General features: G+C 49.6%; 1 protein-coding gene and 1 non-coding gene across 3 annotated transcripts; one reads left to right on the forward strand and one right to left on the reverse strand.

Annotated features, from left to right (window-relative positions):
- Window positions 1-147: 147 nt before the first annotated feature.
- KLHL30 (kelch like family member 30) lies at window positions 148-26,947 on the reverse strand. 2 transcript variants are annotated; one of them, XR_006355694.1, is made up of 9 exons: window positions 26,816-26,947; window positions 23,654-24,465; window positions 19,113-19,254; window positions 11,656-11,742; window positions 9,976-10,131; window positions 7,823-8,011; window positions 6,051-6,196; window positions 4,712-4,865; window positions 1,743-1,831 (listed from the first exon to the last, which is right to left on the reverse strand). XR_006355694.1 is itself a non-coding variant. In XM_043996151.1 (8 exons), the coding sequence occupies exons 2-8, from the start codon at window positions 24,425-24,427 to the stop codon at window positions 1,589-1,591; spliced, it is 1,737 nt and encodes a 578-aa protein (XP_043852086.1). In that variant the 5' UTR covers window positions 24,428-24,465; window positions 26,816-26,947; the 3' UTR covers window positions 148-1,588. The 2 variants fall into 2 exon arrangements, 1 of the variants encoding a protein (XP_043852086.1); XM_043996151.1 differs by lacking the exon at window positions 4,712-4,865 and having other exon boundaries at window positions 148-1,831.
- LOC122752077 lies at window positions 21,379-21,485 on the forward strand. Its single transcript, XR_006355879.1, has one exon. It is a non-coding gene; the product is annotated as a U6 spliceosomal RNA (small nuclear RNA).
- Window positions 26,948-27,198: the final 251 nt, after the last annotated feature.

Genomic DNA, 27,198 nt, shown 5'->3' on the forward strand with positions numbered 1-27,198 from the left:
GGGTTTTTTTCATTTTTTTTTCTCTTGGAAAGGTCAAGAGGGAGGAGGAGCAATAATGATCCTTCCCCCCAAAAGGGTCACTGTAATATTGTTAGTGCACAGAAGAGAACCAAAAAATCCAGAAATAAGCCGGAGTTATATGTCGATTTATTGCCTTCTGTTTTTAAAGCAAGCCATCCAAAATGGAGGATCACCAGGACATCTACGACCCTCATTTCGTGTTTGTGTTTCTGGGGAAATGTCCTTTCAGAAGGTGTTTAAGTTTAGAATTTTAAAAAAATAACTGAAAAAAGACAATTGTAGGGGAGTGGCTTATCTTCAGACTATTTCTATGTGATGTCTATCCAATGTAAAATGAAAGAAATGAACATGGAATCAATATCTGGGATGTCTACAATGCTCTTAGATTTACAAAGCATTCTACTTGAATTATCTCATTTGCTCTATATGACAACCTTAGGAGGAAGCTATTACCCCCTTTGTAGGTCTTTAAATGGGGTCTCAGAGAAATGAAATGACTTATGTAGGGTCACATAGCTAGTACGTGATTCAATTTATTGAGGTCACCATCTGCTGTAATGGAACTCTGTAAAACTGCAGCCTATTTCTACTAAGTAAGCATGCATCTTTCTTATGAAGCCTTATCCAGTCCAATCCCCAAAGCACCTACTGTGTGCCAGATTTTTTTTTTAATAGGCTCTTGGGAGTCAAGAACAATAAACAGCCACCATTGCTCTCTGCTAGAAGGAGCCAAAAACCACTGAACCTAGGGAGAAGTTGTGTAGACCTCCCTTGGAGATGCATTAATGCAGGGAACATCCTTCTTAACTCAGGATTCCTGGAATTTGGGGAATAATGATCCCCAGAATCACAGAATGTTAGAGAAGAACCATAGATGCGGACCAAGTCCTTTATTTTACAGATGAGAAAACTGAACCTCCTATCTGGGGAGTCAGTGGCCCAGGATCCTACAGACCCAGGGTCTATGGAGTTCACCTCATCCAACATCCTTATTTGCCAAGTGGGGAAACTGAGTTCTGAACTGGCAGAGTGACTGCCTCATAGAATCCTGGATGAGGAAGGGGACCTGCATATCATCTTGTTGAGCCTCCTGTGAAGATAAGGAAACTGAGGCCCAGAAAAGACGTCATGTACAGGGGTGAGGTTGGGCTCCAGGTCTCCTGGCCCTCTGTCTGTTGTTCTCTGCTCCCAATTACCCTGGGGCAAGCCCAGAATCTGAACCTGATCCAGAGTTCTCTGTAAGCACACCACAGCCCTTGGGTTACCCAGTTAGGATGTGTCAGAGGCGGGCCTCAGCAAAGTAAATGACATAAGAACAGCAACAGCAGTAGAAGCAGCCAATGGCAGGCACTCGCAAACGTCCTTGGGAACCAGTGGGTATCACTTCCTTCCCTTGAGGCCCCCAGTCCTGGGAGGCAGGAAGGCTCAGAAACTCGAGCACGTGCTGATGTCCAGACGTGGTGGAGAGAAGCATCATCCCCTGAGCAGAGGCTCACGTGAATGCCCCTGCCGGTGCCTCAGCTGCAGCAGGGGCCCATAAAGGAACAGGTCTGACCCCCAAGGGCCCTTAGCTCCTCACGAAGGGCTCTGTCCACTTGGAGACATCTATGAAGATGGAGGAAGAACTGTGATAGAGCCAGAGGCAGGGCAGGGCCCCCTCCCGAGTCCAGACGTCCTTAGTGCCATCATACACCTCCATCTCTACCCGGTAGTCCCCTTCCATGCCCTGCCAGCGGCCTCCTGTAACGTAGAGCTTGTCCCCCAAGGACACCATCCCGCCGTTCTCATGCAGACTATGGAGCAGCTGAACCTGGAACAAAGATGGCAGGTGTTAAGAATGGCACCTTTCTTTTATCCCCAGCACTGAGCGCAGAGCCTGGCATACGCTAGGTGTTTAATAAATGCTCATTGACTGACTGAGAGCCAGAATAAAAATGAGCCAGAGAGGAGCCATTCACTTAAAAAAGGGAAAGCAAGGGGCAGCTAGGTGGTGCAGTGGCTAAAGCACTGGCCCTGGATTCAGGAGGACCTGAGTCCAAATCCAGCCTCAGACACTTGACACTTACTAGCTGTGTGACCCTGGGCAAGTCACTTAACCCTCATTGCCTCGCAAAACAAAACAAAAAAACAAACCCCAGAAAGGGAAAGCAGGAGAACATCTGATCATGAGAAACTCCTGAGTGAAATCTATTTAAGCCAAGGCCATTCCTGGACTCGAGAATTGAGATCCAGAAGGAATTTTAGAGATCATTCAGATCATTTGTACAATTGAGGAAACTGAGGCCCAGGGAGATTAAGTGCCTGGGATAAGGAGGAGATGGTGTTGTGACACTTTGCCCTGGTCAGACCACAGCTAGAGTCCAGGAACTTTGATTTAAAACTATAAAGGGCGTTCAAGGTAATTCATCAACTACAAAATGGCGGCAGGTGAGTATTTCATAGAATACTGAAGCACAGGGACTTGCCCAGGGTCAAGCAACTTGTAGCATCTAAAGCAAGATTCAAACCCAGCTCCTCCTGACTCCAAGCCCAGAGCTCCAAGCTCCAAACCCACCACACCATACTGCCTTCTCTTCCCCTGTTCTGTCTTCCATATTGTGTGGACTTCTGGGAGTCAAGTTCTAGGAAGAATGCTGACAAAGTTTGCATCAAGAGAAAGATGAGAAAGATGTTGAAAGGCCTTGAAGCCCACATGAGAATTGGTTGAAGAATTCCTAGTCTGGTCATGCTGAACCTGGAATGGTTAGCTGTCCTCCAGAGCCCTGGGCCCCTTGGGGTAGAGCCAGGAGGAAGGGGCAGAAACTGGAAGGAGGCAGATTTGGGCTTGACATCAAGGCAAATGTGTGACAGTGGGTGCCAGTACAAAGTGGAATAGGCTGCCTCGGGAGGTGATGACTTCCCCGTCCTTGGAATCTCCAACTTGTGGGAAGCATTGCACTGGGGCTGCTCAGTCAGGCACAAGGTGGACCTTCCGGCCTCTGAGCTGCCTTCTCATTCGGAGATTCTAAGTGAGATTGACCTGAGATCAGCATGCTTTCCCTTCAGTAGCAGAGGGACCCCCTGTTGAGGACCCTTCTCTCAAGGCAGGTTGGCACCTTCTGGGTAGCCTATGGATGAGGGCTGCCAAGAGCCCGGAGGGTTAAGTGACTTGCCCTGGGTCATGCAGCCAGAATGTATGAGAGGTATCTGAGCCTTCCTCAGAGGAAGCCACTGCTCCAAACCTCCAATGCCTCCTTCTTGTGAGACTCCGAGGTGAAATGTCTCCCCCGAGAGTAGTAGGGAGAGCACTCTCCCAGTGAGGTGCTGGAAAGGAGAACAAGCACTTCCCCAGCCCCCAGCCCCTCAGTCCCTCAGCTTGTGGAAGGGCTTTTCTCCCCGCAAATGCTCCCCTGAGGCCAGTCCAAGAGCCCTGCCCTAGTCTCCCCTCCCCCACCCCAACTCTCACTCACTCCTGAGCTGTCACCCCTCAGGTTTCCTTCCATTTCTCATATGCACAGCTACTTACCCGCTGTCTTCCCATTAGAGTGGAGGCTACTTGAGGGCAAGATCCCCTACTCTTGCCTTTCTTTGCAATGCCAGCCCTTGACACAGTGGCTAGCCTGTAGTAGTGCTTAATAAATAATTTGATTATTGATTGATTGATTGAGGGAACTCAAAGGGAAGTAACTTGCTTTAGTCATTTATAGGCTCCTAGATCTAGGGCTGGAAGGGAAGTCAGAGACCATCTAGTCCAACCCCCTCATTTTACACATGAGGACACTGGGGCTCAGTCATGTCATGTGACCTGTCCAAGGTCACACAGTTAACTGGATGGCATCAGAGGCAGTGACATGTAGGTAGGATTGTGTCATCAAATTGTCGCTTCTCCTAGAGTTTGAGACCTTTGTTCTTGGATGGTAGATTAGCTTGAACCCTGAGATCTGGACCTAGGAGGGGCCTCAGAGGCCATCTGCTCCAACTCCCCCTCATTTTACACATGAGGACATTGAGTTCCAGGGAAGCAGAGGAACTTGATCAATGTGATACAAGCAATAAATGTCAGAAGCAGGATTTGAACCCAGGTCCTATACTCTAGAGTCAGAGATCTCTGTAAGGTGTGTCAGGGGTGGGGGGTAGGGGGGCAGTGTTCCCAGACATTCTCAGTCCTGACCTAGCTAGCATCACAAAGGCTCATCAGAAGCCAGTCCAGCCCAATGACATAAACGAAAGGGCTCTCACAGCCATTCCCAGAATGAGCAGCAGTAGAAGAGATGGGAATGAGCTGCCTGCCCACATTCCTGGCAGGGACAGACACAGGGCGCATCACTGCCTGGCAAGCCTCTCCCTGCACCTGTCCTCCTGCCCCAGCGAGGTCACCGTGGTCAGCTGAGTGCTGACGTCATGGGAACAGCTGTGGGAGGACTTTGGGATGATCCAAGTGTAACCCTACCCTGGGACAACATTACCAATGGGCTGCAAACAGCAGCAGGCCCAGAGGTCAGGCACAGGGGCTCAGCCTCTTCTTGCAGACACCCTGGGGGCTCTGGAGCAGGAGCCGCAGCTCAGCGCAGCACAGGTCTGTGCATCAAAGTTTCCAGGGATTGTGGATGCGCCATCCTTCCACCCCATCCTCTAGGAAAGCCCAAGAGGCACTGCTGAGGATGGGCTGGGAGGAAGGATGCCTGGCTTCCAGCCCCCCTCGGCTACTTACTCTGCTCCTGTACCACCCAGGACAAGTCACTTCACATGTCGGGGCCTGTTTCCTCATCAATAAAATGATACCAGAGTGACCTTGGGTCAGTCACATGATATCACTAGTCGGTGTCTGAGGTTCCTTCCATATGTAGAATGCTGTGAATATGGACCTGTCATGCCAGAGGAATATAGACTTAGAGTTGGAAGGGACCCATTTTATAGAAGAATAAACTAAGTCACAGGGAAGTGAAGGGACCTGCCCCCAACCTGAATCTCCATGTCCGCATCTGTTAAAAGGGGCTCAGAACACTGGCCCTCCCAACCTCCCAGGGTTGTGGGGGAGAAGATTGCTTGGATGACATTAAAGAACTCACAAAATGGGGGGAAATACTAATAGCTCTCATCTCTCTAACCCTTTAACATTTGCAAGCCACTTCATGGACATTATCTTGTTAGAACCCCACAGCCCCTAAAGGAAGACTCTCCAGGCGTGATTGGCTCCATTGTGCAGACGAGGAAGCTGAGGTGGGAGAGGGTCAGCAGCCTGCCCTAAGTGACAGAGGTGGGCTCTGAACCTGGGCAACCCTGCATATGCCTCATAGCCCTCGGCCATGCTGCAACTCCATGAGCAATTTCAGCCTGTGGATCCTGGCAGTCCGGCCATATATGGAATGAGGAACTTCCCCCAAGAAGATCACAGTATTGAAGAGGTGGGAGGGACCTAGGGAAGCATTGAGCCCAACCCATAAACAAAGGGATCCCCCCTCTAATGTCCCTGAGGCATGATTGTCCAGTCTCTTCTTGACGCCCTCCTAGGAGGGGGAACCAACCACCTCTGGGCAGCCCAACCTGCTCCAGCACAGCTCTCATCACAAGGACATTGTCCAACCCAAACTGGCCTCCTTGTAACTCCTACCCTTTGCTCCTGGTTCTTCCCGTGGGACCAAACAGAACAAGCCTCTCAGAGACATGAATGTGGCTCTCATGTCCCTGAGTCTTCTCCAAAATAGACATCTCAGGTCCTTCGGCTGATGCTCGTGTACCTGAGGCCCTTCCCCATCCTGGTCGGCTTCCTCTGGGAACTCTCCAGTTATCAGTATCATTGCTAAACCTCGAACCCAGGACTCAATGAATGGTATGACCAGGGCAGAAGAAAGCGTACACCCGCTGCTCCCAGAAGCCATGCTCCCCTAAGGCAGCCCAGAAGCACCTGGACTTTTGTCTCCAAGGAATGAGGAAGTGTCCAGTTCCTCCAGCCTCATTACTATAGACAGGGTAAGTCCAGAAGGTGTTCCCAGCCTACTGACTCCACGGTGAGAAAGGACCAGAACATCTCTGGGGGAAGATCAGCTTACCTTCTGCCACACGTTGGCTTCGGGGTGATACATGTAGACTTTCTTGGTGTTGTCCCCGATGAGGTAAATGGCCCCATTCAAAGAGGCACAACGAGGGGAGGAGAGGTACTTTGGGATAAAAGGCGAGGCAATCGAACTCCAGACTTCTATAAGAAAGACATGGTGGCAATGACATAGAGACTAGAGTTCATCTCCACCTGACCAAGGCCAGTTGCTGTGGCATATTGAATAGGGTGCTAGACTTGGAGTCAGGAAGACATGAGTTCAAATCCTGCCTCAGACACTTACTAGCTGTGTGACCCCAGGCAAGTTGCTTCACCCTGTTTGCCCCAGTTTCCTCATCTGTAAAATTGAACTCAAAGGCCTCTATGATCCTTTTTTTTGTGGGGCAGTGAGGGTTAAGTGAATTGCCCAGGGTCACACAGGTAGTAAGTGTCAAGTGTCTGAGGCCACATTTGAACTCAGGTCCTCCTGAATCCAGGGCCGATGCTTTATCCATTGTGCTACCTAGCTACCCGCTATGATCCCTTCTTGCTCCAAAACTTTGATCTTATGAAAGGAGAGGCTTGAGTCATTGGCCTGAATGGTTCATGGGGGTGAAAGTCATTGATTTAATCCCTATCCTGTCCAGTTAGTGTCACCCAGAGAGAAGCGCCTGACCCAGGGCCAAAGGCTGCACTCCTAACTTGGCCGGTCATCCAGAAAACGAGAGACCATGCTCATAAAAACAAGCCACATTTCTCTGAGATCATGGACTTAGGGCTGGAAGGGACCCCTCTGTTCTAGGCAGGAGAAGCCGATGCCCACAGTTCTGGGCAGTAATTTGCTCACTGTCATACCGATTACTAAGTACAGCCCCTTAAGGTTTAGCAAGCACCTTCCCATAGTCAAGCCTGAGTGCAGATGTTGCTGTCCCCATTTTATGGACAAGAACACTGAGACTCAAAGACTCACCTAGGATGCTCACACAGGTAGCAAGTCCCAGGAGCCAGAACTGTGATACTGTGGACTCTGATTCCAGCAGTCATTCCTACTGCATTTCTTGGGATAAAAAAGGCATTGGGGGGGGGGGGGGCAGCTAGATGGCGCAGTGGATAGAGCACTGGCCCTGGAGTCAGGAGGACCTGAGTTCAAATCCGGCCTCAGACACTTAATACTTACTAGCTGTGTGACCCTGGGCAAGTCACTTAACCCCAATTGCCTCACTAAAAAAAAAAAAAAGGCACTGGGTATGAGAGTATGGGGCCTTATTCCAAGTGCCCGCAGCCAGTCTCACCATGGTGGACAATAGCTTAGAATACCCCAAGAACTGGGGGTATTAGACCCAGAGGAAATTCGGGGCCTTGATCATTTTCTCCAAGGACTGGAAGAGGATTAACCTTATTCATCTTGGTCTCTGAGTCATAACCAGGAGCAATTGTCCTGTTGTAATGCAACAGATGTAAGCTGGATGTCAGGAGACTCTTCCTACCAGTCAGAGGTGACCAGCAATGAGTGGATAACTCTGAAAGGTGGGCATTTTGCCCTCCAGCAGGAGAACTACTGGCCAGGTATGTTATAATGGGGATTCTCCACCATTTGGGGCTGGTCAACATGGCTGACAAGGCCCTTGCCCAGTCTCAGAGTTCATGGACTCCTGGATCCCTGGTGAAAGGAGAGCTCGACTGTGGTCCATTGTACCTGGGTTCCATGGAGAAGCCCATCTGGCCCCGTCCTTCTCAGCAGCCTGGCACCACCCCCTGTACGATGAGCCCACGGGGCCACTCACTTACCTGTGAGAGGGTTATAGCACTGTAGGGTCAGCGCATTGTATTTGCAGGCACAAGACCCCACGAGGTAGAGCCTCCCGTGGCAGCCGACAGCCGAGAAGTTGCTCACATACTTCAGTGCTGGACTGATGACCGACCAGCTGTTATTGTAGGGGTTATAGCTTTCCACCTCCACCACGTCCATGGTGGTCCCTAGAAAGCAGCGGGAGATGGACGGGCAGAGGTCAGCAGATGACACACGCATGGGGGAAAGACTGGGAGTGGGAAGGGACCCCAGAGGATACCTAACCCACCTCCTGGGTCACACGAGTCGGAAGTGGGATTTGAACTTGGGTCCTCTTTCCCATGGGTGCTGATGCACATAGGCATGCCCTCAAGAACTTCCAGTCTCCATATCACGTGGTTTCTGCTCACATAAAGATAGGCTGTCAGAGATCAGCAGCCTCTTTAAACCCAAGGGTCCCCAGTGGGACTCAGCCATGACCATGAGTGTCCCCAGAGCAGGCCAAAAGTACAAGAAAAGAAGGAATAACAACTCATGTTTCTGTAAGACTTTGAAATTCACCCAGTTAGTCAGGCAGTCAGTCAACAGACTTGGCTACTTTTACCATCGAGGAAACAAAGGGTCAGAGAGGAAGACTCATTCTGGGGAGGCAGTTAATGAGAGTTGGGGCCAAGGATTGAACCTAGCTCTCTCGGGTACTAAGTTCACTGTTCTTTCTACTAAATGGGGAGTAGGGAAAGGTGAGGCAGAAAAGAGAAGGAAGAGAGGGGTGCCCGTTGTAGGAAAGCATTGGTGGCTCCAGCCCCAGGTCTATTTGGCCAGGGCCATGCCCCTATTGGTGAGGAAAGAGGCCCATCAAAATATCAGCGGGATGACTTATGGATTCATCTGGAGATGCTCACCGTGTGAGACCGAGTCACCAGATTTCTCTAGGCCTTGGGGTCCTCATCTGTGAGGGAGCTGGATTCAGTGACTGGAAGGTCCCTTCCACCTCTAGATTCATGGTCAGGCTATGAGCCCATCCCCCCTAATATGACAGCAGGCCATGCCAAGGCAGCCACGGGCAGCTGGTTAGACCTGGACTAGCTTATGTGGGTGGGCTGGCTAAGTTTAAAGCAATTATTAGAATGTCGTGAGGGATTCACCCCACCGTCAGGGGGCCTCTACTTGGAAGCATGGTCTCTGGAAGCTAAATGCCCTGACTTGACTGATCTCGAGGATGCAAGTCAAGGTCCACCCACTGAACCTACAAAATAACATGGAAGCCAGAGTCTCAAAGGCCATAGTGTCAGATTCAACCCCCCAAAACAAGGAATCCCAGTATTATAAGCCTGAATGGAATCAGGAGAGCCAAACATTGTGGATGGAGCACGAGGACTGGAGTCAGAAAGACTTGTCCTGAGTTCAAATCTAATCTCAGGTACTCACTAACTCTGCGATCCTGAGAAAGTCACTTCACCCTGTTTGCCTCAGTTTCCTCTTCTGTAAAAGGGGCTGGAGAAGGAAATGGCAAACCTCTCTAGTATCTCTGCCAAGAAAATCCCCAATGGGGTCATGGGGAGCTGGATGGGACTGAACAACCAATAGAAATTAACCAGTGGATCTGAAGGATGAGTCCTCTACCTGTCGTATCTCTGTCTTTGAGCTTGACAGAACTCTATCTTTGGGACATTCCAAAGGCAGACACATCTGTCCGCTTATTGAAAGGCTTTTATCCACTTCCTGTTATCTGAATGTGACCGTCTCAGCATTCATGTTGCTTGTAGTCTAATTGGGAAAATGACGCGCCCAAGCAGCCCTGATACAAAGTGGCATGAGAATTTGGAGGGTGACTAGGACTCTCCCAACAGGACAAATCTGGATGGGCTTCAGTGAGGAGGTGGTATTGAGGACAGTCCCAAAAGACACGCTCCAACCCCAGTGACAAAGGCTTGGCAGAAGGATAAAGAGTACTAAGAGATGAACTTTGAAAACTCGGTCAGGACCCCTGCAAATGTCATGCGCCCCAGATAATCTTTGCAGACAAAATAATATTTGGAAACTCTGCCAAGACGGATGTACTCGGAAGCTCTGCCCACGGCTCCCCAAATGGGGATGTTTACTGGATTAAATAAACAGAAAGGAGAAAGCTGCCGAGCCAGCTGGCCCTCACCCCCAATGGCGTAGATCTCTCCGTTGAGCGCAGTGCTGGCGTGGTTGGTGCGGGCTTTCAGCATTGGCGCAATCAGTTTCCAGACGCCCTCTTTCTGTGGAAAGCACCAGGCCTGGGTCGTGGACCACGTATCTATCTTGCTGCCACGCGATCCACCTGCCAAGAAACACCTCAGTCAGGGACAGACGTAGAGGGTATGGGCTGTTAGCCTCCTCTGTCCCTGCAGCAAGGGCATGTTCCTGGACCACTGCCAGATCCCTCCCTTCACCAATAGATATCAGGCCCCCCTTGGGCTCAGGACCTTTTGTACAGGACCCCCTCCTCAGCTGTGCCCCACAGCTTCCTCAAAGGACCCCAGAATCTCAGGGTTGGCACCTCAGAGTCCCCTGCTTCATGCCGTACCTGAACCGGAGATTCTCCTGGCCAACATCCCATGAGTGAAACCTTATCCACCGAGGCTTCACAGTCTCTGGGGAGAAGGAACCTGCTATGCCCCAGGGCGGCCAATTTAGGTGACTCCTATCACTGATGAGTTCTTTTTAGCATCTAGTCTAAATGGCCCTTGGCAACATCCACCTGAGGGGTGCCCGCTTGGAAAAATGAGCAGGGGCTGGAGATGGGCAGGGGGGCTTGGAGGGACCTCAGCTGGCTTATTCCCAATCAGGGTGGCCGGCGTCACACACAGGGTGCTCCCATCAGTGGAGAGTTCAGCTTTCATAATGAAGTTTAGTGGCCTTGAAGCTACTAAAGCTTAAAACAAGACTTTGGGGACCCCTGTATTGGCTTAAGGTTTGCAAAGCCTCTTGCATACATTAGCTCGTTTGAACCCTGTGACAAACCCCGTGAGGTGTGTGCTATCGTCCCCACTTTATAGATGGAGAAATCAAGCTTCAGGGACCTCGACGGGCTGGTGGTCAGTCACGTGGTCAGAGTGTCTGCGACCAAGCTTGACCTCCACGTCTTCCCGACTCCAAGAGCAGCGATCCATCCACCATACCCTGAAATATGGCCCAGAATTGCCCTCAGCTGTACCTACCCCTCGGCTTCCTTAACCCTGTCCTGCCACTACCTAGCTACATGACCTTAGGCAAGTCACTTCGATTTTAGGGGCCTCCACTTCCCTATCTATAAAATAGGAGCAACGATATCAGCAAGATCAAATGAGTGGTTGGCGCATGGGAGGCTGGGGGTCTTATTTAACCCAACAACTCGGAAATTCAGAAAAAGGAAATTTGAATTTTTTAATACAGATGGTCCAGCAGATGAATTCTTGGGCTCCCCATGAAGAGCTGAGGCTGATTGAAGGTGGGATGCCACAGAAAGGGATTTAGTTAAGCGGATACAAATGTCCAGATTCTGCTGAGTTGCAGAGGTGAAGGACCTCCTGTCTACACGATGGCTATCATAAGGATCGTGAGCAGAAGGAACCAGTTCCCGAGATGGGAGTGCCGCTCCCACGCCAAGAATTCGTGAACAGGCACCTCCATGACAGCAGGGACTCCAAATAAACAGAGAGGCATCAAATTAGATAGAGGAATGTGGCCTGGAATAGATGATCCCCCTGGGGGACTCCAAGGAGCAAGAAATAGAACTCCGAAATGAGGAATCCCTAAAACAAGGGCTCAAAGCCCCCACAGAGTGCCCTGGGCCGGAACAGGCGGCCTTCCGCCTCCTACATACCTGTGACGTAAATATCATTGTTCAGCGCCACGAGAGAAAAGCCCCATTTATGGTAGTCAGGAAAATCAGGAAGAGCTGTCCAGCACTCTGATACAGAGGGAGAAAAGGGACGAGTGAATGTCAGAAGATCCAACATGAATTAAAGACTGACATCTGACTAGAAGCATCGACTCTAAGCAATGAGACTCTCCCTCTGTGACATCCTCACTAGGTGTTCAACTAGTCTCTTCTTGAATATCTAATGTGATGGGGAACTCACTCCTTCACAAAGGAGATGGATTTGTTTGCAAGTTGTTCCTGCTTCCAAAAGTAAATTTTCATGTTGCAATTTCTACTCATGGCTCTTGGTTCTTTCCTCCAGAGCTTCAGCAGGTATGTGCCCCCTAATTTTTTCGTTCTCCAGGCTAAACACCCCCAATTCCTTCAGCCAATCCTCCTGCATAACGAGGTCAGATGGTGTGGTGGAATGAATGGAGTCACAGGTCCAGGGTTCAAATCCTGGCTCTTTCAATGTTAAAGGGATTTAGTCCTGTGAAAAGGCTCAAGGTAACATTAGACATCAGATACAGGGTAGCCTGTATCTTCACTCCGCAGAAAGACTAAAAAATAACATAGAAAACTCACTTTAGACCACAAATAACCCGGACAGCAACCTTCTCTCCAGTGAGTCCCACCTTCACCTCAGGGTCCTCTGCAGACCTCCAACTTCACAGTACTTACTACCTGCATGGTTTGTACTTAAGAGAGGAGACTGTCTCATTCTGTCTCATTCTGTCTCATTCTGTCTCATTCTGTCTTACCCCCAGGGACTTTTATAGGCCTACATTCCTATAGTTCTACCCTCAAGGCTTGCACTCTCCAGAGGAGAGAAATAAATTTTGGGTTGTTAGAGCTACAATTCCATTTCCCATCAGAACTGCACCAGGCAAATCATTCCCAGTAGGAGAAGACAGCAGAGTCTAGGGGTTTGGTTTTCTCCTCTGTGTCCTGGCTTTAGTCTCCATCTTGGGGATACTTGGGGACCAAGTATCCAATCCTCTTCTCCCTTAGAAACTAGCATTGTCCAGACACCCCCCCTCCTCCATCTAGGAGGACAGGTCAAGGAAAAGCCGGCAAATCAGCCCAGCCTTGCCCCCGTCCCCAGCTGCCCACAGTCAGGCCTGCTCTCTCTGCTGTGGTTCTTCATTCAGACTCTTTGAATCTGGGGCCCAAGATCACTCCACCCCGATCCCTGTATCTGTGAAAGTTCAATGCAATGGGGGGCGGTTCTGAGTCAGAATATTTTGAGCTGATTCAATCATTCCAGGATTCTGAGATTTCATCCAATAGGAGAGGTCACTTGTCTTCAGTGAGGTGTAAACAGGTCACGTAAAAGGAAAACGTTGGACTAGATGCCTCAGAGGTCTCTTTCAGCCCTACGAGCCCCAAAACTCTGGGTGAGCTGGTTAGCTTTCCCCACGTGCAAAGTAAGCCGACTTCCCTACAGTTCTGAGAGCTAGACACAGAGGACACAGGGAGCCCTAACCTGCTTTTATTCCTGCATCCTGTTGTATTCCATTTCCACTCTCAGGGATGGAGCAAGCATCAAGTGGACTAGGGGAGCCGGAATGAGTCCCATGACTACATCAAGCCATGGAAGAGGCCTGGGTGGAAGGTGAGCACTGTTGATCTGGGACTCAAGAACCCCAGCTCTGGTCTTGGCTTCACTCCCCATCTGCAGCGTGCCCTTGGACCTCAGTAGCCTCATCCATGAAATGGAGATGACAACATCCCACAGAGCATTGACTGTGTGGGTAAAATGGGAGCACGGACAACCTAAGAGGTGTCCCCATTGCTCGTCCTTTTCTCCAGTGCCCACCCTACACCGCTGCTAAAATGACCTTTCTGCGGCACAGAAGGGAGCTTTTCACTCTGCTGCTCGGGGATCTTTACTGGCTTCCCATTGCCTTTCAGATACACTCTCAATGCCTTGGCTTGGCCTTCAATGCTTGTCACAGAATGGCTTCCGCCCACCCTTCCAGACTCATTCCACTCCATTTTCCTTCTCAGCTGTCATGGTGGCACCAGACTGGCCTATTTGCTATTTCCTGAGGTCAGCATCTTGTGTCCACCTCCATCCCTTTGTATGCTGGAGCCATGCCTGGTATGCATTCCCTCCTCACTCTGCTTCTTGGAACTATTAACAGCTGAACCTAAGAGGTAGAGGAAGCCCTTCCCCTTTCTCTTGGTTGTAATAGCTCTCTCTCCTTCAATGGTCTTATCTGTGAAAATGGCAGCCACTCCTGTCCTCTCCAGTAGACTGTAAGCTTCTCAAGGACAGGGCTTTCAGGTGTTTGCATCCCCGTGCTTAGCACTGGGTCTTGTCCCTAATAGAAACTTAGTAAATGCTGATTGGCTTAAGTTGGTGAATGGAATTGCTTTGGAAAATGGCATTAGGCTATAGATCGAGGGTGGGCTATGGAGCCCTCCTGGGGTCTGTTTCCACACACACATTAAGAAAGCTTATTTGGGGCAGCTAGGTGGCGCAGTGGATAGAGCACTGGCCCTGGAGTCAGGAGTACCTGAGTTCAAATCTGGCCTCAGACACTTAACACTTACTAGCTGTGTGACCCTAAGCAAGTCACTTAACCCCAATTGCCTCACTAAAAAAAAAGAAAGAAAGCCATCAGGTACCCAGGTGATCCCTGCTGAGGGGTAAACTTGGGGACATTTCTGACTTCAGGAGCCTTGAGATAAATTGACCTGCTCTGTGTACTCAGATGACTTACGTCATCTTGCCCAGATCATGTCCCCTCTGATTCATGTTTGGGTCACCCTGGGAGGGCAGGGGAATGGGCCAGACCATTGTCTCACTGGGCTGCCTGATGGCATGCCAGGCAAGCCTGATCCGGGCAGGGCACAGCTGCTGGGCCCAGTGGGCCAAGCGAGCTCATCACATTAGCTCAGCCTGCAATCTCTCATGCTCCCAAGTTTCCTTTCCCTAGCCAGGGCCCTACTGGGGACCAGTTTTGCTAGTGCCAGCCTGTGGCATCAGGGCTGCTGATCACATGAGAGCTTGCTGGCCCATTCTGGTGGGGCCCTGAAGACAGCTTACAGATTCTGATCTGACAGCTCCAATAGGCTTTGCTCTCTTCCTCCAGGGAGCACATGTCCCAGTCTCCTCCACCCCCCCCCCCCCCACTTCCCTGGGCTCCTAGAAATCCAGCCAAGTTCTCATTGAGAGAGACGTCACTGTCTGTCCAGCCACAGATGGCTCTAGGGGACACAGGCAGGATGATTGGCCCCACAGAGACTCCTTTCAGGCACAGGATTAGGTCCAAGTATGGGATTCTCAGCATATGTGTCTGCTCTGTTGTTGGGCTTTATCACTAAGGAACGGGGACACTTCAGCCTGGTTCCTGGCTACCCAAGGGATGGGGTAGGTGTGTAATGAAAGAGGCCTCATCAAAATTATATGTGGTCTGCCAATAGTACTTCAGTGAGATCCAGGATCTCAGTGGAGCCTTCCAACACCCTAGTGACCCCAGCGCTACAGGTATCACCAGCCCCGTTGTCCAGAAGCTCAATTAGGCTGTCTTCCAGGTAGGAGTTGAACCCTGATTCACATAACCTCTCAGTCCTTTAAGGCTAACAGTCACAGAGCAGGTGGAAATCTGTATGAATAAAGGCAGCTTTCTCACCAAGAACTGCACCAATTACATCATAGTTCTGACTGACAATGAATGAATGAGTAAATGAATGAATGAAAAATTATAGATCTGAATGTGAGTGAATGAATGAGTGAAAAAGCATAGGTCTGAATATGAGTGAATGAATGAATGAAAAATCACAGGTCTGTATGTGAATGAATGAATAAAAAAAATCATGTGTCTGAACATGAATGAATAAAGAATTATAGGTCTGAATGTGAAGAAATGAATGAATGAATGAATGAAAGAAAAATCATAGGTCTGGACATGATATGAATGAATGAATGAATGAATGAATGAATGAATGAATGAATGAACAAATGAATGAATGAAACACTATTAAACAAAGTTTACCAGTGCCAAGTGCTAGGCTATGTGCTGGGGATACGAGTACAAAAATGAAAACAGACCCAGTCTTTTAGGAGCTTCTTCCTTCCTAATAAGGGAGATTACACACACATCAATAGACAGTGGTGTCCTATATGGGTTTGGAAGTGCCCGGGATGGAGGTGAGCAGATCCACAGGACAGTAGATTGATATGCCTGTTCTATCAGATGTGGCTTTGGTGATGCTGCCAGAACTCGGAAGGGGAGGGGGTGGATTGGGAGGCAGAGGGTGCCTGGTTGAGGCAGCTGGGGAGAAGATGTTGAGGGACTAGCTGATGTGATGGGCCCCACGAGATCCTCAGCATTCTGGAGATCAGGGCTCCCGGACTGAAGCTCTGGAGATGAAAGAGCTCCACCCCCACCCCCCACACCCGCGGCAAAAAAAATCCCAGGTCCCAAATCTCATCCTCTACACCAGGAGAGAGAAATTCCGAGTTAAGTGGTATTTAAATGGCCTCTTGGTGGGGGAGGGGGAGAGATGGTGTAAATGCTGTGATCTGGTGTAAATATAAGTGTAAATATGGTCTGATGCTCATCAGACGTGGAATCAGTCACACCTGGGTTCAAATCTCGCCTTTGACACTTCAGTTCCTTCATCTGTGAAATGGGGATGACACCTGCCGCCTACATCTCCTGAGGCTGTAGTGGGCGGGATCGTGGGTGTAGGGTGCTTCACAAGCATTGGAGAGAAAAGCCCCCCTTTCCCCCCTCTGGCACTATTATCGTGATGCTACACTCAGCGGAATTCTCGCTGCCATCATTATCGTACTTATGGGGTGGTGACTGGGGCAAGAAGGAACGCTGTCCTGGCCCGAGTTCCAGGGTGACTTACTTCAGGCTGTGGCTCCAAGGCTGATTTGGGACCAAGAGCTTAGCAAAGAAACCTTGGACTTGGAGGGGGAGGCCCTGGGGCCAAGGTCTGGCTATGGACTAAGCTCCCTACACCTGGATCAAGTCACATGATCACCCTGAGACCCAGGCTTCTCATCTGCAAAATGGGAGTGTTGGCCATGCTTGTACTAAAGAGCAGTTTTAAGAATCAGAGGAGGGGGCAGCTAGGTGGTGCAGTGGATAGAGCACCAGCCCTGGAGTCAGGAGTACCTCAGTTCAAATCCGGCCTCAGACACTTAACACGTACTAGCTGTGTGACCCTGGGCAAGTCACTTAACCCCAATTGCCTCACTAAAAAAAAAAAAAGAATTAGAGGAGATTGTGTGGGGGGGATGGTCCATTACCCTAAAGGCGTGTCTCAAATGCAAAAAATAAAATGCATTGCACTTCAAAGGAAACCAAAGGTTACTAAAAATGAGGATGATCTTTTTCCTACCCAAGTTCATGGACCCCCTGAATCTATTCCCAGACCCCTCGGAGTTATGTAGAGCCCAGGTCAAGCACTCTTACCTTTGGGGTTGGGGGGAGGGGGGGAGGGATGCAAAGAGAGATCCCATCCTTCCTTATGGCTGGTCCTCACAAACATGACTTGCTACTGCTTTTGAGAAGGGATAAAGCACATGGGGGACTACACCTGGCTTGTCAATACCCATGTATAGGTACATTTAGAATTTCTCCCATGTGGAGCTCCAGCTTCCCCTCTACAGCCCCAGGCACCCCCTCTCTGAGAGCCTGAAGGGCCACATTGCCATGGAACGGGAAAGGGAAGAGGCTCGGGCCCTAGGAAGCTAATGGAGCCTGTGTCTGGCTGGTGGGCCGGCCCTCCAGGATGCTGGAGAGAGCTCAGAGGGAGGAAGAAGATCATGGGATCCTAGATTTTGTCAGGTCCTTCCTGCAGCCCTGCATCTTTTAGGGACTTGTGTGATTCTTATTCCCATTTCGCAGATGAGACAACTGAGACCCATATAATCGAAATGGCTTGTACAAGGCCACAAATCCAGTAAGGGGAAGACAGGGGACCAGGAGTCTTAGAGTAGCCCCAGGACATTCCCCTTCCCGAGGGGGGTGGGGATCCATGAAAACCAGAGGCAAACACCAGCACCCCTGGCAGCTTTAGGTGGCCAGCTACAGTGCTTGCCCGCTGCAAAGCTCCTGGCTATCACTATGGCATCAGCCACAAATGTTCTCATTCACAGCTTGAAGGCCACCTGGCTCTAGGGGGCAAAGCTCAAGCAACCCAGGAGGCATCTTCACTGACATCATCTGGCCTGAGAATCATTCTTCCTACTGGCCCTGCTCCTCAGCCAATGCCATCACCGGCCCTCCCTGCCCTGTGCTCAGGCTGGGAGACTCAAGGTGAGTCAGGGGGCCAGCTGTTCCAGTAGCCATGACCAAAGGGTTTTCCTGGGCCCCAGGAGCCAGGGTGGCACCAACAGCCTGATCCAGACTCAGCTCCCAGGGCTGACTGAGGGGAGCCTTCCCTCACCTCCACAGACTGCATCTACCCTCCATTCCCCCGGAAAGTTTATATACCACAACCCACAGCTTCATTTAGAACAAGTGTCTAGCAGTGTTCTTTTAAGCACATCAACTCATGTATCATCTCTCCAAATAGACTGGAAATGCATCAAGGGCAGGGACCACGTCCAGAAACCTCCCTGGACCTCTTTATTGGAGGGGCTGGACTAAGTTACCTCTAGTGTGAGGCCACATTCCTGCAATACAGCATGTGGTGGGGGTGGGGGGTAATGGATGTTGGTTCTGGTCAAAACGCATTGGATCTAGAAAGTAGGGAAGCTTCAAGTCTACTTTGTCATAAAACCCAGAATGCAATGAGTCATGTTATCTGCTGAGATTCCAAAGAACATAAAAATGAGAGTAATGGTTCAAGGTATTCTGTATGGGGAATGGAAGGGGGAAAAGAGGGAAAGGAAAGGAAAGGAAAGGAGAGGAGAGGAGAGGAGAGGAGAGGAGAGGAGAGGAGAGGAGAGGAGAGGAGAGGAGAGGAGAGGAGAGGAGAGGAGAGGAGAGGAGAGGAGAGGAGAGGAGAGGAGAGGAGAGGAGAGGAGAGGAGAGGAGAGGAGAGGAGAGGAGAGGAGAGGAGAGGAGAGGAAGAAAGAAAGAATGAAAGAAAGAGGAAAGAAGGAAGGAAGGAAAGAGAATGAGAGAAAGGAAGGAAGGAGTGAAAGAAAGAGAAAGATAAAAAGGAAGGAAGGAAGAAGGGAGGAAGGAAGAAAGGAAGGAAGGAGAAAAAGTAAGAGAAGGAAAAAAGAAAGAAGGAAGGAAGGAAAGAGAAAATCTATCTCTTGAAGGCCTCTCTTTTAACCTCCACTCAATCCCTTATTACCCATATAACAATGGATGTCACTTTCCCTCCCCATGCCTCAGTTCCCCCATCTATAAAATGAGAAGGTGGGCCTAGATGGTCCCTGGGACCCCTTGCAGCTCCAGAGGTCCCCCAAGAACCCAGTCTTCTCCTCAGGTACTTACTGGACTTTGTGTTATAGAAGGCACAGTTCCTGGAGATGGGGGGAGGTTCCTCATGATTTTCTTCATCCTCTGAATCTTCCAGAGCTCGCCCTCCCACTATTACCAGAACTTCCTCCAGCTTCTGTGGAAGCATCATTGAAGACTATCAGGACAAAAGCATAAAAGATGGGAGTTACAAGAAGGAGAAGAGTTGGCAGTCTTTCAACACTGATTCTACAGCACAACTACAAAACGTTTTTCACACAAATAAAGGCAGATTTAAACAACTGGAGAAATATTCATTGCTCATGGGTAGACCAATTCCATATAATAAAAATAACAATTCTACCTAAATTAAATTACTTATTCAGTGCCATGCCAATCAAACTACCAAAGAATTATTTTGTGGAGCTAAGAAAAATGATAACAAAATTCATCTCGAAGAACAAAAATCAAGAATACCAAGAGAATCAATTTTTAAAATGTTAAGGAAGGCAGTCTAGCAGTACCAGATTCCAAGCTATATTACAAAGCAGTAATTATCAAAACAACCTAGTACTGGCTAAGAAAGAGAGTGGATGATCAGTGCAATGGCCTAGGTACACAGTACATGGTAGTAAATGACCATACTAATCTAGAGTTTGATAAGCCAAAGATCCAAGCTTTGGGGGCAAGAGCTCACTATCTGACAAAAATTGCTTGGAAAACTGGGAAGCAATTTGGCAGAAACTAGATATAGACCAATGTTTCATACCATATAACAAGATAAAGTCAAGATAGGTAAATGATTTAGACATAAAGGGTAAGATCATAAGCAAATTAGGGGAGCATGGAAAAATTTCCCTGTCAGATATATGGATAAGGGAAGAGTTTGTGACCAAACAAGAGATAGAAAGGATCATAGGAAGTAAAATAGATCATTTCAATTACATGAAATTAAAAGGGTTTGCACAAACAAACCAATGTAGTCAAAATTAGAAGAAAAGCAGGAGATGGGGGTGGGTGGGATTGTATAGCAAATTTCTTTGATAAAGGCCTCATTCCTAAATATATAGGCAACTGAGAAAAATTTATAAATAAAAAAGAACCATTTCTCAATTGATAGTCAAAGGGTATGAACTGGACATTTTCAAATGAAGAAATCAAAGGCATCAATAGTCACATTTTTAAAAGTACTCTAAAGCACTACTGATTAGAGAAATGGGAATTTCAACACTGAGGCACCACCTCATACCAATCAGATTGGCTAACATGACAGAAAAGGAAAATGACAAATGCCATAGGGGTTGTGGAAAAAATGGATAGTAATATACTGTCTGTGTAGCTTGTCAACTGGTCCAACCATTCTGGAGAACAATTTGGAACTACACCTAAAGGGATATAAATCTGTGCAAACCCTTTGACCCAGGAATACCACTGTGAGGTCTGTACTCCCAAGAGATCAAAGAAAAAGGAAAATGATTCACATGTACAAAAATATTTATAGCAACTTTTTTGTGATTGCAAAGGATTGGAAATTAAGGGAATGCCGATCAATGTGGGAATGACTGAACAAGTTGTGGCATGTGATTGTGATGAAATATTATTGGGCTATAAGAAATGATGAACAGGATACTTTCAGAAAAACTTGGGAAGACTTAAGTGGATTGAAGCAGAGTGAAATGAGCAGAACCAGAACATTGTACACAGTAACAACAACATTGTAACAATGATCAACTGTGAAAGACTCAGCTGCTCTGATCAAGACAATGATCCAATTCCAAAGGATCCATAATGAAAAATGCTATCCACCTCCAGAGAGAACTGATGAGCTCTGAATGCAGATTGAAGCATATTATTTTTCACTTTCTTTGTTTCTTGCCTTTTTTTTGCAACATGGTTAATATGGAAATATATTTTGCATGACTTCACATGTATAATTGATATATTAGTTGCCTTCTCAGTGGATGGGGGAGAGGAGGAGAGAGAATTTGGAGCTCAAAATGTTTTTAAAAACTGAATGTGGCAAAAAAAAATTTAATTTAATTTAAAAGGGCAGCTAGGTGGCACAATGGATAGAGCACTGGCCCTGGAGTCAGGAGGAACTGAGTTCAAATCCAGCCTCAGTGGGCAGCTAGATGGCGCAGTGGTTAAAGCACCGGCCCTGGATTCAGAAGTACCTGAGTTCAAATCCAGCCTCAGACACTTGACACTTACTAGCTGTGTGACTCTGGCAAGTCACTTAACCCCCACTGCCCCGCAAAAAAAAAAAAAAACACAAACAAACAAAAACCAAAAAACTGAATGTGTGCTTACTTCGGCAGCACATATACTAAAATTGGAACAATAGAGAGAAGATTAGCATGGCCCCTGTGCAAGGATGACACGCAAATTCGTGAAGCATTCCATATTTTTAAAAAAGAAAAAAAACCAAACCCTGAATGTTATAAACAAATAAATGAATAAAGCTTCCTATTCTAAGCAACCTTTCCATCCTTATCTCCTACCACTTTTACTCACATGTTCCACATTCCAACCTATTGACCTTGTTCATTGCCCCTCACTCTCTTCCCACTCTCTGGTCTCAACATCTTTGCTCATTCCTTGCTCTTTCTCACACTCAGCTTTCCATCTCCCGACTTTGTGATTGCCCTGGCTGGTCCCCATGCCTGAATGTCCTTCCTCCTCACATCTATTTCTTACAATCCCAGTTCCCTCAGCTCAAGTACCAGGTTCTGTAGTATACACATGCCCTTTCCTAATCCACCAATCAGCTAGTGTCCTTCCCCCACAAATGACCTGTCTCTATTTTATATATTTATATATTATATATTTATATACAATATATGATTATATTATAAAGTATACTATTATATATTGTTATATAATACATAATATTGTAATATTATATTTTATAGATACATACACACACTTTATGCATACATGTTAGCTCCCCTGATAGACTGAAAGCTCTTTCATGGAAAGGAAAATTTCATTTTTGACTTTGCCTCCCCTAGACCTAGCACAGAGCCTGGCATATAGTAGGGAATTAATAAATGCTGGTGGCTTGACCAATGGACACCTTTCCCTCTGCCTAATGCCAGAAGGGATTCACCCCCTTGACCTTCTCTGTCTTTTAAGACTGCTCCTTTCCCTCAAGATTTGCACAGGGATCACCTCCTCTAGGAGACCTCCGGTAAATCCCTGCTCCCCTCCCCCTCAGCCCCAGCCACCAGAAAGCAATTGGTCCTCAAAGTGATGAAGTGGAGTGTTGGAAACACTTGACTTCCAATTCTACCCCAGACACTTACTGGGTGCGTGACTCTGGGCAGGTCACCCAGGCTCCCCACCTATAGAATGGGGATAATAAGAGTACGAACCCCCCAGAGTTGTTGGGAGAATAGAATTAGACAACATTTATAAAGTGCTTTGCGAACTTCTGAGTGCTATATGCATGCTATATTTTATTATTATCTCCACCCAAAAGAAATGTCTCCTAGCACCCAGCATCTTCTCTGTCTTAAGCCATAGACATTAATATCAATGTTCTCCCTTCTTCCCACCCCTTCCCAGTTTGAAACAATAAGCCCCTTGAGAGCAGGGGTCAATACCACGTCCGTTTTGGTATATTATCTAGCTCAGTGCACAACATGTAGTAAGTACTTAATAAATGTGGGTTCACTGACTAGCTAAATATTTACTAACGTGGTTGGGGCTGAGCTCCACTCACCCAAAGGGTTTAGTGAGTATCAAATCTGAAGGGTTACAGCATCAGAGACCTAGGACTAGATTGGACCTCAGCGGTCATCTAGACCAACCCCTCATTTTGCAGAAGAGGAAACCGAGGGTCAGGGAGTTGAAGGGATTTGCACAGGGCCACCCAATAAGAAGTCAGAGGCAAGATTCAAACCCAGATGCTCTGACTCTCAGAATCAGGGATCTTATCTATCAAAAGGGAAGCAGAGAGGGGCAGCTAGGTGGTGCAGTGGATAGAGCACCGGCCCTGGATTCAGAAGGACCTGAGACTTAACACTTACTAGCTGTGTGACCCTGGGCAAGTCACTTAACCCCAATTGCCTCACTAAAACACACACACACACACACACACACACACACACAAAAGGGAAGCAGAGAGAGGCTAAGTGAGAAGGGACAAAGCTGCCCAGTGGATAGAGAGCTGGTCTTGGAAACAGGTAGTCCTGGAATTGCTCCCTCTGCTGAGGAGTGGAAATAGAAAGTGATCAAGTCCTTACCCTGGAAGAATAGCCCCCCAGTACACACACACACACACACACACACACACACACACACACACACACACTCTCTCTCTCACATGCATGCACAGGCATAGGAGCATGCACACGTCCTCCAACTAGTTCTAGAACTAGTTCTTCATGTGACTGAGGACCCTGGGGTGGAACAGCTGCAGGTGACTGTAGCTATCAGCCACCTGACATGAGGACAAGGGGAGGGATAGTCGGGAAGCTGCCCCAGCCCTGTGTAACAGCCTTCACCTTCCACACCCCATGGCCTGGGCCCCTGTGGGTCAGGGACTCCAGCAGCCGCCCATGCCCATCACTGACCAGGCTCTGGTGCTGGGAGATCACTGCCTTGCAGGCTTCGGAAGCCCGAGTCAGAGGCTCCGTGGAGAGAAGGTACTGCCGGAATTGGTCGGGGAGAGCAACCAGGTGCACCAGGTCCAGCAGCTCGGGCAGGTAGCGGGCGCGGGCCTCCTCCTGGTACCTCACCCACCTGAGCAGGGCCTCGGCGCGGCTCTCCTCCTCTCGCACCTGGAGCAGTTCGTTGGACAGATAGGCAGCCAGCCTTTCCTTAGGCAGCTGCAGGAACTCCTCTTCCTGAGACACGGCCTCGAAGTTCTCCTGCAGGAAGGACCAGGCCTTGGATGACACCTCCGGGCAGCCGTGGCGCTCGCCAAACTCGCAGATGCCCAGGCAGTTTGTGGCGTCTATCTGCTGTTGCAGGTAGCGGCTGCACACTTTCTGCACCGCAGGGAAATGGAGCCTGTTGGAGGTCTGGGTCAGAGCCTCCACGTTGTCCTGGTTAACGGTGAGCCTGCCCGTGTAGACAAAGTCCAGCAGCAGCCCCATGGTGCCGGGGTCCACATCCGGGAGCTTCACCTGCGCCGCGATGCTCTCGGCAAAGTCCCCCGCAAACATAGCGTGGAAGTAGGGGCTGCAGAGAGCCAGGAGGCTGCGGTGGCACGGAAAGGCCTGGCTGCCCGCCAGCAGCGTGACGTCCGACAGCTTGGGGTGGGCACGGAAGGCTCTCAGCCCAGCCAGGATGTCCTGCGGGTGGGACTGGAGGCAGAAGTCAAGGTCGTCCACATTCCTCACCATGGCTTCGGCACAAGCGTGTCCTCCCTGAACCGACCGACCTGTGCGAGGGAAGATCAAAGGCATCAACGCCAACGTGTCTGCTTCCCTGCCCCCTCTTCAGGGCAGGCTCTCGCGAGCTCAGCCAGTAGTGAGGATGGCCAAGAGCTAGCTATGAAGAACAGATGTGGAAGCTGAGGTCCAGAAAAGGGTCATAGACCGAGAGCTCAGAGGGACCCCACTAGCTATCTAGTCAGACCCCCTCATTTTACAAAGAAGAAAACCCAGCCCCAGAGAGGTCAGGTGACATGAGCCCACAGTCACACACGAAGTCAGAGAATCGTTGATCTGCTTGGAAGTAACCTCAGAAGTCATTGAGTCAAACGCTTCATTTTACCATTGAGGAAACTGAGTCCCAGGGAGGTAAAAGTAAGACCAGAGAATAACAGGTCTGAGGCTGGTGGTGATCTCAGGTCACAAACCAGGGAGGGAGATGCTAGTATTTCCATTTTCAAATGAGGTCACCCGGCTAGTCTGTGTCTGAACTCAGGTCGTCCTTAATCCAACCTAGCCCCTTAGCCATGACCACACCTTGGACTCACTGGTCACTGGGCTATTCCTGTCCACACGATGTGACATCTAGCCGGCCTGACCCTGTCCCCGTCGGTTACTTTTTCCGAGAATCCGCTGACTGATCCTCACGTAAGATTCCTCTCCTGGGTTTCCCCTCAGCTTTCCAGGTGCCAGCCAACACCCCAGAGAGCCTTCACAGTCTGAGTCCCCACCAGCCCTGACGTCCTGGACCGTCCTGTAGGGATCCTTTATCTCTTGTCCTCCCCATGGGCCCTTGGCAACTGGGAAGAATTCCCACAGTCTGGATGACCACGGACAAGGAGAGATGGTGGAGGCGGCCACAAACCTCAGAGTTTCTACCTGACCTTGGCTGCACTGGCCTTGCTGGGAAACTATTGTAAAATGTTTGCTTTCAAATGGAATCAAATGGTGCAGTGGATAAAGCACTGGCCTTGGATTCAGGAGTACCTGAGTTCAAATCTGGCCTCAGACTAGCTGTGTGACCCTGGGCAAGTCACTTAACCCTCATTGCCCGGCAAAAAAAAGGAATCAAAATGAACATGGGTCCAGTTGAACACAGAGGTCCTGGGCCCCCATCTGCAGGTGAGGGGACGGTCTTGAGCTCCCAGTGAGGGAGGGGCCAGGTCTGGAGGGTGGTCAGTGAAACTAGGGCATGGACTCTTGGTTCACAGTTGGCTCAGAGGCCCCTGAAGGTGTAGCCTCCAGAGCACGCTTTGTCCTAGACGCTCCCTGGAATCTAGACCTATTATAGCCCATCCCTCCATCCCTAGTCTCCCTTGCCTTGATTCTTCCCTCCTGAATCAAGGTCTCTTATGAAATGAAAGCTCAGGGCACCTGGCTGAAACTGTAGGGTCTCCCTCGGGGTGCAGTTGTTTTCAGAGGGGGCCCTCACTCCCTTGGGATTTAGAGGGCAGAATGTAATCCTGGGAGGGGCACATGAGAACTGTGGGACCCTGGGGATGATGGCCACTGACTGGGAGAGGGGGAAGGAAGGAAGCCTGTGCTCCTAGGTTGGAAACTCCCCTCTGACGGCATCGAAGCCTCGGACAAAGCCCGGTTCGCCCCAGGCTAGTTGTGGGCTCTGATCTTATCTTCCAATGTTAGTGAGGTCATTGGTCAGACGATGAACAGAAGGAGAAAAGGCTAGCCAGCAAGAACCTCTGTCAGGCTGCCCCCTTCAGCCACGTGCTAACCCCCCCCCACTCTGAATTTATGCCATCCTCCCAAGCTGCCATTGGTATCTCTGTCTGATGAAAGTAGGGAATGTCTGATAAAAACCAAGGGGACAGGAGGTAGCTCCTGGCCAGGACCAGGCTCTCAATGAATTCCAAGGGCCAGTGGTGGGGGAGGAGAACCCTGTTCTCCTGTTCTTGTGGGCAGCAGCGGCAGCAGAATTGGGTCAGAACAGAATGGGGTTTTCTGGCCTGGGTTGTTAAGAGCAGGACGTTTTCCCCTCCTCTAGCCAGGGACAAAAGCTGCCCTTGGGATTCGAAGTCAGAGGGGGCTGCTGGGCAGACCCACTGACCCTCGTGTTCCAGGGAACAGCTCTGAGTTACAGAGCTGGGCTCTCAGCGGGCTCCTGGGAGAGTGTCGTACTCCTCTCTCTCCTCTGCCCTCGGATCCCAAGTCAGAGGCCTCTCTCCTGAGCCCCCTGGGGTGGAGCCTGCCTTCTAGGGGTCCTCCCAGGAGCCCCCTGAGTGCTCAGTGGGCCTGGTTCACTGCTCCTTCGGTGTGGAGCTGGACAGGCCGGCTTCCCCATCCAGCCTGATCCTGCCTGGGCCTCCCTGCTCCCAGGCCTCCCTGCTTCCCAGGCCTCACCTCTCAGCTTCTTGCTTCGCCTCGAAGCTTGTCCCTCTCTGCCCGGGTTCACTCAAGGAACAGGTGCTGGGCACAGCCCAGTGGGGGCAACAAAGGAGAAAGGACAGGAAGAAGTTTCCTCCACGGATTACCAGCCCAAGGAGGCTCAGCTCTCAGAAAGCCCTGGGCAGGCAGGCCCTGGCGGGGGATCAGCAGGAGAGGCGTGCCGGGGCAGGCGGAGAAGGTGTATTTTTAGACCTCTGCCTGCCCCATTGGTGGGGGTGGGAGGCAGCATGGGAAGAGCAGTGGGGGTGGGAGATATTGACAGGGAGGGATTGGTCAGGCAGCTCGCTCTTAAAGTCACACACCCAGGAGCCAGACAGAACTCGGGGAGGGAGGGGGGG

The sequence above is a fragment of the Dromiciops gliroides genome, chromosome 3 (genome assembly GCF_019393635.1).
Source record: "Dromiciops gliroides isolate mDroGli1 chromosome 3, mDroGli1.pri, whole genome shotgun sequence".
In the NCBI taxonomy this organism is placed as follows: domain Eukaryota; kingdom Metazoa; phylum Chordata; class Mammalia; order Microbiotheria; family Microbiotheriidae; genus Dromiciops; species Dromiciops gliroides.